General features: G+C 37.8%; 1 protein-coding gene across 5 annotated transcripts in view; it reads left to right on the top strand.

The window, feature by feature from the left end:
• The window catches only part of TUT7 (terminal uridylyl transferase 7), a 54,361-nt gene that overhangs the window by 6,321 nt on the left and 33,697 nt on the right, over positions 1-14,343 (top strand). For all 5 annotated transcript variants that reach the window (XM_049895918.1, XM_049895920.1, XM_049895917.1 and 2 more), the window contains exons 4-11: positions 290-406; positions 1,134-1,311; positions 3,710-3,798; positions 5,500-5,551; positions 6,718-6,787; positions 7,724-7,850; positions 9,023-9,142; positions 11,512-11,685. In XM_049895918.1, the coding sequence (XP_049751875.1) occupies positions 290-406; positions 1,134-1,311; positions 3,710-3,798; positions 5,500-5,551; positions 6,718-6,787; positions 7,724-7,850; positions 9,023-9,142; positions 11,512-11,685 (927 nt within the window). The remainder of the gene's footprint in view (positions 1-289; positions 407-1,133; positions 1,312-3,709; positions 3,799-5,499; positions 5,552-6,717; positions 6,788-7,723; positions 7,851-9,022; positions 9,143-11,511; positions 11,686-14,343) is intronic.

The raw sequence follows: 14,343 nt of genomic DNA, 5'->3' as shown, positions 1-14,343 counted from the left end.
ATGCTAGTAATCGGGAGTAGACGTTTTGGTGAATTAGCCGTCTTACGTTATTGGTATTTAAATACCACGAGTTAAAAATTATATTCACTTTGCTTTAACAGAATTAAGAATAATTGCTGACCTACTTAAATCAAAATGACTATTGAGGATAGTGATAAAGGGAGACAATAATACGTTAAAATACATTAGAAATGTATTAAAATTAAAAATAAAGGGGAAATTATTTTCTGGCTAATATTTACCTGTATGTTTGGAGATGTATCTATCTATAAATCTCTTCAAATTATAGCGACCACGAAACTTCCCTACAGCAAAATACACCTGCAAACTCTGTGATGTTTTAATTGAATCCATTGCATTTGCCCATAAACATATCAAAGAGAAGAGGCACAAGAAAAACATCAAGGTAAGTTGAATGTAGCCCAATCAAATACACTTAGGTGTCAGCTGTTGTTATTATCATCTTCTTCACTTTCTTCTTAAGGCTATGATTTTAATACCAAACCAAATGAAACCTGTTGGCATTGAGTCAACTCTAACTCATAGCGACCTTAGGACAGAGTAAAACTGCCTGATAAGCTTCCAGGGAGAAGCTGGTCAATTCGAACTGCTGCCCTCTTGGTTAGCAGCTGTAGCTCTTAACCACTGCACCACCAGGGCTTAAAAGCTTTGCTAACTAAGTTTATCGATTTATTTAAGCCAAAATATTTTATGCTTGTAATTACTTCACAACCTGTATTTACTGAATTTATTTTAGCTGGAATATTTTATACTTGTCAAATATGTTTTGCTGGACAATATTGTGAATATGAGGATAATATCAGTGTGTGAAGTCATTGGTAGGACTTAGCTATACGTCCTAGGCCAGTAATAATATGCAGTGAGTTTGACATTGCTGTTTTTATTATTCTGCCTTTGTACGTTCTGTTCCTGCCTACCCTGTATTATCTCTGATCCATGTTACGCTGATTGAAAGGTGTGTATGCTGATAGCATGAAGACTAACTCAGCTAAGATGAGAAAGAAGATTAAGAGAAAGATACCAGCAAATTCTACAGTTTAGTCTCAGTGAAGTGTTAGAAGGTAAAAAAAACTCGTGTGAGCCATTTTTAATCTCAGTATTTGTCTTTCAAGGAAAAGCAAGAAGAGGAGTTGCTCACTACGTTACCTCCACCAGCACCCTCCCAGATAAATGCAGTTGGCATTGCCATTGACAAAGTGGTACAGGAGTTTGGCTTACACAATGAGAACTTGGAACAGAGACGAGGAATTAAACATATCATGGAAAATGTGTTCCAACACAAGTTACCAGGTATTTTCTAGATTTGTTTTTCGGTGTAGTACCTAAAAGTACCTCATTCATTTTAACCACTGGGAGTAATTCACACCTACTAAAAATGGATTTGCCAGGACCTGAAGCTCTTGGCTTGTTTATTTGTTTTTTCTGGCTTCCACCAAGATGACAAAGGCCTACATGCATTGTGATTAAACCTGTTTTTATTATAAATGCTTTAGTATAAGCTGCTATTAAACCAAAATTCGTTGCCTCAAGTCATTTCCGACTCCGAGCAACCCTGTAAGGCAGAGCACAACAGCCCAGAGGGTTTCCAAGGCTGTACTCTTTACGGAAGCAGACTGCCATATCTTTCTCCCGTGGAGCAGCTGGTAGGTTTGAACTAGCGACCCTTCACTTCGCAACCAAGCACTTTAATCACAGTGCCACCGGGACTCCTTAAGCTGCTACTAACAGCCTCTAATATAAACTAAATACCCCATATTACTGGGGCACTTTGGGACTCTTTTTTTTTTCTCCCCCCTACCTGTCTAAATTTACACAATATTTTTGAGTTAAAGAGATGTCTTTGGGGTCATTTTCTGGGCATTCCTGCTCAAAAAAGGTTTTGTTTTCACCAAACTTAAAAACGTTACACCTAAAATTGAGCTTTGAAAACTAACTTGTAACGTAGTTCGTGTACTGTTGAATTTATTTTACAGGTTAATAGTGAAATAACAGGTTTTCCCCCACTGTCTGAAAGTAGAGCATTCCTGTAAAAAACTCTCGTAAGCCGAAATGGCATAAAGCAAAGAAGCAATTACGATTTTTTTTGTCTGAGAAAACTTGTTGAGCATTCCCAGACCTAAAAAATAACCTAGCAAATAACACAGAACACCTAAAATGGTACTAACAGACCTATGGGGGCCTTGATGCTGAGTGTAGTTCCTGGGGAAGGATCCCTGCTCAGGGTGCTTGCCGCCTCTTTAATGGCTCGTTGCAAAATAAATGCTGAACACTATTTTTGCTTTTCGCCTTCTTTCACAAGGCAAATGAAAACAGGTACTAACGTAGGTGTTTTGGAAAAGAGAAGTGGCGTAAAGTGAACTTTCGAAAAGCGAGGAATACCCGTGTTTACTGTCTTCTGCCTATTTTTAATCTTTGATCTTTTGGGAGATAGGGAAGACTGGAGTGTGCTGTTTAGACAGCGGTAAGGCCAGGTATGTCTGACGAAATTGACAACCCCAGACAGCACCCCAAACTTACTGGCAGTTCCTGTTTGGGTAAACGATTGATTAGAAAAGCTTAATCATTCTCAGTCCTTGCAGTGCCTCAGAATTACCTGTGGAGCCATAGACAGCTGTTTTTAGAATGCTCCACAAGTGATTCTGATCCACAGCCTGGGTTGGGTTCATTATTTAACTGTACCACATCATCAGCCACAGAAGTCCTCGTACCTCTGAAAGATCATTCGTGTGGTGTTCTTAAGGTATATATACTTTCATAAGAATGGTGGGCGGGGGGAGGTGAGCTATAATGTCCCTGTAGGACATGATATGGGTAAATCTTCCGTTATGTTGTAGACATGTTCCCGAAAAGTCACTTGTAATTTCAATGATTTTTGCCATACATTTCCACTGTAAAATTCAATCTTCTTTGTCATGGAAGCTTGTTAAAACCCAAGGAACTTCTTTGAATCAGCAAACTTAAGGAAAAAAACAAAATCCTGTGATGTGAAAGGATAATTTTTCTTGGCACAGTGGCAGCAAAATACTAAAAATACCAAAATACAAATGAACATAAATTTATATTCAAATACAGGCAGTTCACATAAACACACATCTTCTGAAGAGTGACGAGCTTGGTGCTCTTGTAATTATTCTTCAGTGTTTTTCTAAAGGAATTATGTTAAATGATTTTTATATGTAATCTAAGGAGTAATTCATACTGGAAAATAATTCCATGCTAAAAGATTGTTTTTATGCATACAGTTTTACTGAAAAATACTCTGTGTAATAAATTACACCTAAGTGTGTTTTCTTAAAGGTGAAAAATATTTCCATTACCTGTAGCTCTGTAATATACTATAACTATAAAAGAAAGTTTCAGTTTTCATTTTTAAAAAACCTTGCAAGTAGTGTTTTCTGCATAAAATGCGATCATGATAAGGTAGGAGTTTTAACATGTTTTGAAACTGATGTGAAAGAGGTGTCTGTTAAGCTAAACTGTAATCAACATAGCCTTCCCTGTTAAATAAAATAAAATGAGAGCAAGGAAAAGAGCTACCTGTTCCTGTCCTTTGTTTATGCCAGTCTTGAATACAGTTTTGCTGTTGTGTGTAGTTTAAATTGATGGTTCCATTTCTGAAATAACAGTGTTTATTACTTTTGAGAAATTTTACTTTAATGGTTGATTTTTATTTATTTACTTTTTTTAGACTGTTCCCTAAGATTATATGGGTCATCCTGTAGCCGATTTGGCTTCAAAAATTCGGATGTAAACATTGACATTGAATTTCCAGCCATTGTAAGTACAGAATGAAATTTCTGAATATTCACAGACTGATACCAAAAATTCATTCTTTCAAATGTGAACTGCATATAAATACATTTTAGGTACTTTAAGTAGAATGGCAGCACTTTCTTTCCCACAGCTTCTGTCTTTATGCCTCTACCTGCCTTCAGTTTCAGATCATTTTGAAAAATACAGATATTGAGTGGCTTTTATGTTTAACATTGACCACTGGTTTTCTAACCATGTGAGCCTAGTAGGCTATTGGGTTCTATTAACTTGAAAAGAATGAGTTCTCTCGATAAAATCAACTTTCCAATGTCAGGGAAGGATTTCAGATTTTAAACAGTACAGATATGTAAACATCTATGACTGAAAAGCTCGTTTTGCCCTTAGTTTCCTCTTTTACATAAAAAAACATACCTGTTCAAAATGACAATGTTTTCAAAGAACCACATGTAGCCTAGATTTCTGGTTTAAACATAATTCAAAAAGATGTTGATGAGTGAAAATTTTAAAACCAGAAGGCATTTTAGTAGATGACTTACATTTATCCTTAGGCTGTTCCTGCGGGCCAGTTTACAGATGATTCGTATTCAGTCACTTGAGTTGCCTGTTAAAAATACAGATTTCTGGGCCCCTCTCTCAGATACTGTATTTCACAGCCTCTCACTCCTTGCCATACGTAACTGCTATAGCTGAATGGTCATCTAACCAATTGGTTTTACTATTAGTCTTAAAAAACCTCACCAGTGATTTACCAACCAAGGAAGTTATTTTGATCTGACCCTGTTCATTCATTTAGCAACTATTTACTGAGCCTTTGTTGTGTGCCAAGCACTATGCCAGATTCTGGAGAACAAAACAGGTATGATTCCTCCCTCATGGACCTCATCCTTGTGAAGCAGATAGTTACATATGTAATTAATTATAATGAGAACTGTACAAAGAAACAAGGTTGTAGAAAATAACAAGGGATGTGAAATGATAGAGCAGTCACAGAGGCTTCTTTGTGGAGGTAACATTTAAAGGGAGCTCTAAAAGATGAAGAGGAACTAGGGCGATGGAGAGTGGGTGAAAGAGTGCTTCAGGCAGGGGGAACAGCACTTCCAAGCACCCTAAGTCACTTAGGAGATTGGCTGTTCAAGGAGCTAAAAGAAGGACAATATAGCCATGATAAAGAGACCAAGGAAAAGAAGAGCATGAGATTAGAATGGAGAGGTGGGTTGGGGCCCAACATGCAGCATATTGTAGGCTGGGGTAAAGAATTTAGACTTTGACCTAAGTGCAGCAAGAAGCCATTGGAGGGGCATGACCATGGTTTTAAATGATTTTGGTTCCTGTGTGGAGCAGCACCGGGAGAAAGGCAAGAGTAGAGTAGGAGACCAGTAAGCATTCTGTTGGATTGGTTTAAGCTAGAGGTAATAATGTTAGCAGTTTGACAACTTCAGCTACAGCTTAGAGATTTGCTAAGATACTGAACCAGTCAGAAGTTAACTGTGTAGTAGGTCTCTTCTGCCCATACTCATCTTTGTTTGGGGCTCATCTGTCTGCCTTGGGGTAATACGCACACACAGCATGATGATTGATTACTCTGGTAGCAACGTGCATTTCTGATTTGGAAAGCACTTGGGGAACTTCAGATGACTATGTATTATCTCAGTGAAGCATAAGTACTTACAGCTTATTTGATGTATTCATTGATTTATTTCCTAGATGTCTCAACCAGATGTCCTCTTACTTGTTCAGGAATGTTTAAAGAATAGTGGTAAGGCCAAAATTTTTTAATGTTTACTCTCAAATTTTTCTTTTGTCTGTAGTTTGAGTGTATCTTATTTCTCAAACTTTGAAAATAGGAAAAATCATGTTTTTTACTTTTTTTTTTTTTTTATGTAAGTAATATCCAAAGTAGATACCCATGACTTGTTAGCAAATTAAAGAGTCCTCTTTGTAGATCTGCTATGCAGAACAACCATTTCTTAAGTTTTTACTTGAGAATTTTCTTATTTAAGAGTTAACTGAGCCCTAGACCAGGAGGGCTCTTTTTTTTTTTTTTGACCAGGAGGGCTCAGAAATGTAAAATATGTAAATTAAATGTAAAATATGTAAATTTGCTTTTAAGGGAAAACTAAAAGATAATCTACTTTTCAAATGAATACTTTACAAAAGGTATGTAGGTATGGCCCACACTGATAAATGACTCCACAAATAGTTGTTCCCAATTAGGTTTATCAGTTATCAGGCATGATGTCCAGCTTGGGGTTTTCTGGCTTTTTATGGTTTACGTCCTGAAACCTGTTGCCATCGAGTCAATTCTGATTCATAGCGACCCTATAGGACAGTAGAACTGCCCCATAGGGTTTCCAAGGCTGCAATCTTTACAGAAGCAGACTGCCACGTGTTTTTCCCAAGGAGCGTCTGGTGCGTTCTGATCACCAGCCTTTCAGTTAGCAGCCGAACACTTAACCACGCACCGCCAGGACTCATTATGGTTTACAGATGTCATCTGTCTCATCCATCGAATTAGTCTTTCCCAGCCTTCTTGTTTTGGTTGAATAAAATATTTGAATTTGTCTTCTTCAGTCAATGTATATTTGACCCTGAACTTTTTTTAGTAGGTTTTGCAACAGTTTTGTTTTTAAATGTCCTGTTCGTTTATCTAATTCTCTTATCCATGTGACATTTAAATATTCTGATCTAATTATACAGTCATTTCTAATCAAACATTTGCAAAAGAAGAGTTTTAAATTAATTTGATTACTTGATTCTTGAATATGGTATTTTTTTTCCTTTTTGAGTCATTTCAGAGTTTATTTAAAGTAGTAGTCTTTAAAAGGGCCAAATAGATAAGTCATAACTGGTACTTCTACCTTATCTTGTTTTTTTAAACAAAAGTTTAATTGACCTCCTTAATATCTTTTCTTCTCTCCTCAGATTCTTTTATCGATGTCGATGCAGATTTCCATGCTAGAGTGCCGGTGGTGGTGTGCAGAGAAAAGCAAAGGTCTCAGCTTCTTTAAGCTATTTAAGTATTAAATGCCATCTTTTTTTAGCAATAGCACATGTACTTCAAACCTGTTGCCGTCGAGCTGACTCCAACTCATAGCGACCATATAGGACAGACTAGAACTGTCCCCTAGGGCTTCCAAGGAGCTGCTGGTGGATTCAGACTGCCAACCTTTTGGTTAGCAGCCAAGCTCATAACCACTGCCTAACGTCCAGTTCCTAGAATTATAAACTCTTTACGTGGTTATTTCAGGTGCTTACTGCTGGCATTCTTCCTATGCTTTTGGCACTTGATGCAAAAGGGAGAAGAATGTTTATTTTTAAAAGAGTAAAAGTACTTAAAAGGAGAAAAAAGAAACGCGTTAACCCATTTCAACTGGGTAAAAAAACAACTTGATCAAAAGGTCACTTGCTCTAATCTCATTTATCGCCATCCTTTTTAGCAGCTCTCGTGGCGGTGCTGAGTAACAATTAGTGTGACTTCACCCGTGTATCTCTCCCTCCATCTGGAAGCATTACCATCATCACTAAAAGGATGGCTTGTAGGTTGTAATGATTCTTCATTAGGCAGATTCCTCCCACTCTTGGGAAACACTCTTTTATTGTTACACAGATGAATCATGCCCTCATTTGAAACATTTTACAATATTTTCCTTATTTGCATTGCACCCCAAAATAGCTTTAATATATAAAAACACAAAGTTTTAGTTCCGAAAAATGAAGTTTACTCAGAAAATAGCTGCCATGTTTTGTTTTTTTTTAAACCAGTTTCTTAAATGACCCATACAAGTTAAGTGGGTTTTTACTTATTCTGTTTTAAAGTATTTATTAAATCATTGTAGAAATCAGCTGTTGTTAGGGTAAAATGTATCTGTGTAACACTTTTTTCCTTCTCTTTTTCCCTCCCTCCCTTGCTTCCTCCCACCCCCAACAGTGGTCTTCTTTGTAAAGTGAGTGCAGGAAATGAAAATGCTTGTCTGACAACGAATCATTTAACTGCCCTTGGAAAACTAGAACCAAAACTGGTTCCCCTGGTGATTGCGTTTAGGTACTGGGCGAAGGTAGGTTTGAGTTTTTCAAGTGCGTGTATACATTTTACGTATGCATAACCGATGTGCTTTGATTTTTACTCAGTTACTTTAAATGTTTTGTAGGCATTTTCTAGACATTGAGATTATGATATCTGAGTAACAGAGCAGACATCTTAAGGTTTAAAGCATGGAAAATCAGTGTTTGTATTTCACTACAGCAGTATTCCTCAAAAGATCAAAATGATCTATAGTGCTTATTAAAAACCGGACTTCTGGCCCAAGTTCCAGGGCTGTGACCCAAGGATTTGCATTTCAGCTGGTTTCTCGAGGTGATTTTTAGGCACAAGAAAAGTTCGAGATAAAGCACAAAAGCTTCTCCTACCATTTCCAGTAATACTCCCAGAGACCCTCCCACAGGTGAAAGGCACTCTCCGATCTTGCTTACATTTCCGTAATATAGTATCCCAGTTGAATGGCTTTAATAAATATTAAGGCATTTAGCATTCCCCTGAAATGAAGGTCAAATCATTATAAAATGGAGAGTCTCCGTGGGTGTGTTTTAGAGAGAAGCAAAAGCTTAATTGACGAAGGTACAGAGGTGACAATGCGTAAGTCCTGTTGCTTGCGTCCAGGACGAGCAGAGGATGCCTCACTCATAACTTGGGGAATAGATGATGACAATACGCTGTTTTTTGAAAGCTGTTTCACCACTAAGTAGGCCATGCTTTTTTGGTTGATATTTTTTTTTTTTCTGTTAGTACTGATGAATTTGCCCACATTTCCTGCCCAAATTGCCTTTGTGGCCAGAGCATGCATTTACAAGGCAAAACCAGTTGCCTTGTACTTTGAATGGAACCATCGATTTGACTTCATTAACATGTGTTTAAGTCAAGTGAATGGGCTTATCAGGGCTGTCTAAGAATAAAGCAGCAAACATTTTTTTAGGGCCTCCCAGAAGTTAACTTTAGTTATACTTAGAACAGGATTGAATATTTGAAGTGGAAATTGTCATGCAAAACTGGGGAATGTGGTTGCCACAGGGTGTAAGGAAGTTTTCTGTTTCCTCCCTGTGCTGTTTGGTTTTGAGGAGTCACTGTAAATCAAGTCATACGCGGGAATAAAGTCACAGGTTTTAGGCCAAATGGTATAAATGGCAAGTTGTTAACAAAAATAATGCTCTTCTTGTTTTCTCTTCTCTGTAGCTTTGCAGTATAGATCGCCCTGAAGAAGGTGGCTTGCCACCTTACGTGTTTGCCCTGATGGCCATTTTCTTTCTTCAGCAGAGGAAAGAGCCCCTTCTACCTGTTTACCTAGGATCATGGGTATGAAATTTTTATTTATGTATCTCATATTGATTTTATTACAGGTCCATAATCCCTTAAGCATAATTACAAAATCTAAAAACCTAACCGGAACTGACATGAATTTACTTATCCCACTAATGTGAATATTTGTGTGTTTCACTGCTGAGATATTAACGTGTGATTACAAGGTGCTGTCCAGTACCCTGCTAGGAGCATTATTACGTTTTCTAAAACCCAAAAGTTCAGAACCATTGAAACATATGGACCTGAGAGTTTTAGATAAGAGACTGTGAACCTGTGTTAAATTTATCATTTGGTGCACATTTTCTTTGGTCAGTTTTCTAATTTGATACTTGAATTTATGTATCACCTCCAAACAAACTGTAGGAAGCATTTGATTGACTGTAATTTACTTTCTATTTCTAATCTTTTATATTTTTTATTCCTTATACCAGGAAAAATAAAAGACAATATAAGTGTTGAGGTTGCTACCTATACCACAAGATGCAGAGCTTAACAGTCAACTCTTGAGTGATAATTGATGTCTTTAGGATGAATTAAACTTCAGTAATGTGACCCTCTTTCTTTGTGGATAAATTAATGTTCAGCTATTCAAAATAGCAAGATTTAAGAAGAAACAGTCTCACAGAGTCAAAATTATGTTCACTATCTTGGAAACCTCATTTTTAATCCCTTTCTTCGTAAGAAGCCCTGGTAGCTTGCGGTGGTTAAGGGCTACGGCTGCTAAGTAAAATTTTGGCGGTTCACATCCAGCAACCGCTCCTTGGAAACCCTACGGAGCAGTTCTCCTCTGTCCTGTAGGGTCACTGTGAATCAGAATCAGTTCTACAACAATGGGTTTTTTGGTTTATCTGGATATAATCTTATATGTACTTTTTATAGAAAGACCCAGTTGGTGAAAAGTTTACTTTGGCACATCAAGTATTTTAGCAACCTTTCTTCTTACTGTACGTAGGTTTTTCGCATTGTTCAAGGAAGATAATATGTTCTGGAGTAGTAGTTCTTAACTATAGTGCATGCCAAAAATATGGCTATAGAGGATTTTTTCATTATACTTAGTAGACTGAGAATTAAGCAGGGAACTTTATCTGCCAGGTCTTAAGAATAAAGACTAAAGTAAAATAAGCCACATATATACCCAGTGGTGAGAGAGAGAAACAAATACCTATGAAGTGGTGGTAGTTTCTCTGAGGAACAATAAACCTGGGTAAGGACAGAGAACAAAAGAAGGGGGAAGCTATTTTGAGAAAGCTGTATTTGAGCAGAGCCTGAAAAAAGTGAGAGAGTGAGCCATATGATTGTTTAGGGAGAGAGCATTCAAGCAGAAAAAAACCCAGTAGAGGAATAGGAAATGTCAGTCCTGAGCAAGGATAGGAGCTGGGTCAGAGAGGTGGGAAAGGGCCAGATTGCACAGGGCCTTTTTGGCCCCATAAAGGACTTGGGAGTTTCATCTTGAGTAAGAGAGAGTAGGAGCAAGGTAAGAGCAAAGTAAGGAGGTGACATGAAGTCTAACGTTATAGAAAGATTACTTCATCTGCTAAACCAATGAAGTACTTCCATTTTTTGTGGAACTACATTCGGGAAATGGAATATCACATACACCCTCCAACTCATTATGTACATGAATCTGTTTAAAGGCTATGATAAAAATCCTGTTGTATGTTAAAGAAACCCGTTGAACCTTGTTTAACATTTCCCAGACCTTTAAGCCCATTTTCTTTTGCATTAACACCTGTTAATAGCCTGTAGAATGTTTTTGCAATTTCCTTTTTAACCAGAATTAACTATTTAAAATTACGAGCTTTGTATCTCAGCGGTTCTAGTTTTTACAGTTTGCAGATTCTTAAAAATAGCGTTAGTATAACAACTGTTTACATTCATTGAGCATTTACTGTGTGCCAGATTCTGTGTCCAGGCGCTTTCTGTGCATTATTTCGTATCATCACAGCTGTGCCACAAAGGAGGTTTTAGTGTTAATCACTTTTTACAGAAACCTGAGGCCTAAAAAGAATAAGTACCTTACCTGAGGTCACACAACTGGAACTTGAGAGAGCTGAGATTTGGGCCAAGATGGTTTTATTCCAGAACCCATGGTCTTAGCCAGGAGGCCATGTTCTTCTCTTAGAATCTTTACGAAAGAATTACTTTGCAAAGTCTCAACTTCTTTTGCAAAGCACAGCCTTGTTTTTTTACTTGAAAAAAACATGTTTTTAATTCACAGATGTCTCAGGAATTCCATAAATTATATCATCTGTATTTTCAGTGAACTGAGTATATTGTCTTTTCAATGATTCTAAAATTAATAAGCTCTGATATGATATAAAATTATTTCTACCTTATGATCGTATTTGCCTCATTTTTTCTAGATTGAAGGATTTTCATTAAACAAACTAGGAAACTTCAGCCTTAAAGATATCGAGAAAGACGTGGTGGTGTGGGAATATGCTGATGCTGCCACAGGGGATGCAGACCCAGCCAAAGAAGAGTCGCCCAGAGGGCCCAGAGATGTGCCCGGAGACGTGCCGGTTAAGAGGGGACAGGTGTGCAAGCTCTTTTCTGTTATTACCACCTGTTTCTAGCTCAGGTGTTAATTGCGGTGTCCACAGGTTAATCGGTCTTTCTCTGTTTGCTCAGCATCGTACCTATTTCATGACTATTTCATTTCCTAGTGCTCCCTTGGAAACCCTGGTGGTATAGTGGTTAAGTACTACAGCTGCTAACCAAGAGGTCAGCAGTTTGAATCCGCCAGATGCTCCTTGGAAACTCTGTGGGGCCGTTCTACTCTGTCCCACAGGGTCGCTGTGAGTCCGAATCAACTCGATGGCAGTGGGTTTGGTTTTTTTGGTTTAAAATAAATATTATTTTTTGGTTTAGTGCTCCCTTAAATAGGCAAGTAGTGAGGGAAGGTAAAATTCAGATCATTAAATCCACAGACAGTTCTATGGTTTCTTTGTGCAAGAATTCAAAGATAAACCCTTTCCTCAAAAAACTTTGATTTTAGATGGTTTTAAAAGGCTTATATATATGAAAATTTAATTGAACTCAAATTACAAAGTAACAGTGAATAAGTATATGATTAAATATACTTGTCTTCATCCATGCCCTTGGGGTGGGAAGAATTTATTTATGAACAAGGAAAGAATTGCCAATCGAATTTCAAAGAAAAATCTGTGCAATATAATTAAACTAGTAATAAGAATAGGATTCTGTCCCAAATTTGGGAATGGCCCCTATCCATGACCCTTTGGGGTAAAATGACACTAATACCCACAAAATAACTTTAGAGACCAAGATTCACAAACAAGCCATACACGAACAAGTCATGTCACTCTTCCAGTCCATAGTTTACTCATGTCTAAAAGGAAGAGGTTATGGTAAATCATGGATTTTTTTAGTTCGTGTTTTCTAGAATCCCTGAGCATAGAGGAAAGAAGGGAGGTGGAGCCACCCTACCCCTGCAGCCACCAGAATAGCAACGCTTTTCTGATTTCTACCTTGGGGGTCCAGTAGTGGATAAGATACAGGTGGTGAAGTCGGAATATAGGTATTCATATTCCAAACCCTCCCATTTTCATACCCTAAGCCCTCCCATTTCCTAGCTTGTTCTTGGGCACCTTACTTAATTAACCTTTCGGTGCTCCAGTTTCCTCACCTGTAAATTGGCATAACATGGTACCCTCTCATAGGGTTATTAATTTATAGAAGGCTTAGCTCAGTGCCAAGCATGTGGTAAGCACTTAGGGAACCTTAGCTGTAGTTGTTGTTTCATTTGAAAAAGAAAGTGTTCTCTACTGAGAAAAAAAAATTTACTAGTAGCCTAGATACTCCCAAGGTCTGTTTAGTTCATGTTGTGATATTATTCAAGTCATTTCAGTGAGATGCTTAAAGTTACTTAATTCTGAAAGAGGTTTGTGGATAAAGAGGTGAAACTCACGGCTTTCAGTTTCTGGAGGTTTTCTTTGTGTCCTCATCTGTAGTGGTTGGGACCTGAACAACTTCCGTTTTCAAGCACATCTGCTTTGTAAATCTATCAGATGACTGTATCTTATTTGATGGAACCTTTGTGGTTGGTATTTAGTGATTAATAAAATGCCATACCACTAGCTTTGAAGCTTGATATTATAAAGTGAGATTGCAAACAGTTGGTATATCTTGGAAAAAAAATTTTTTTTTACTGTGAATTACAGGGATAAGGTGAAGGAAAAGCTATTGCTATAAATCCAATGAAATATTTTTACATTTTATGGTATCTGGAGAGATTAATCCTGCTTCCACTTCTGAAATTGAGAGAGAGCTAGATGTTGAGATTGCATGGTATGGTGAAAGGTACTATACTGGGACCGGGAAATGTTATCCCACCACTGACTAGCGGAGTGACCCTCTGACCTGTCGTCTGAACTCGATGGGCTTCAGTTCCCTCTCCTTGTAAATAAGGGAGTTGAACTGGAGTACCTCATGGGAGCATCTTGCAGTTTCTGTCATGTTTCAATGATATAAAGATTTCTTGTATGTAAAAAGACTATAGCTAAGTGAGAAAATACAGGCAACCCAGTCTGTCAGATGGTCTCCCTTGCTTCTGATTTAATCCTCATAACTATCCTGTGTTATAGGTGGTATCATCCCTACTCTGCAGATAATGATAGCGACCACTTTTTGAACACTGTGTGCCAGGCACTGTCCTAAGCACTTTACAGACATTATCTCATTCAGTCCTCCCAACAACCCTATGAGGTGGGTACTGTTATCCCATTTTTCAGATGAGGAAACCAAGCTTTAGATAGGTTATGTACCTTGACCAGGATCTTACACAGCTAGTTGGATTTCACACCTAAGCTTGTCTATTCCCAAGCCAGTTCTCTTAGCTACTGTGCTCTACTGCCAGCCTGAGAATGAAGAAGCTAAGTCACTGTGGAGTGGCAGAATCAGTATTTGGACCCAGTTTTTTTTTTTCTATTCAGAGTCCCATGTGCTTTCTAATGTAGTACATCATGGGATGTTACAATTTAAGATTTATGACTGTAATAGTCATGACTGAACTGTAGTCTATGACAGTACTAGTCCTACAAATCTGTGACTAGTATCAGTTTCTGATATCAACACTCAGCTTTAAAAGTAATTGCCACTAGCAGATTCCGTGTGCTTGTGTGGTTTATTGAGGCAAGTGAGAGGAGCTTTTTCCCTTTTTCTCGGCACATTTA

Source organism: Elephas maximus, chromosome 9 (assembly GCF_024166365.1).
Source record: "Elephas maximus indicus isolate mEleMax1 chromosome 9, mEleMax1 primary haplotype, whole genome shotgun sequence".
Taxonomy (NCBI): Eukaryota; Metazoa; Chordata; class Mammalia; order Proboscidea; family Elephantidae; genus Elephas; species Elephas maximus.
This window is presented reverse-complemented; position numbering and strand designations above follow the sequence as displayed.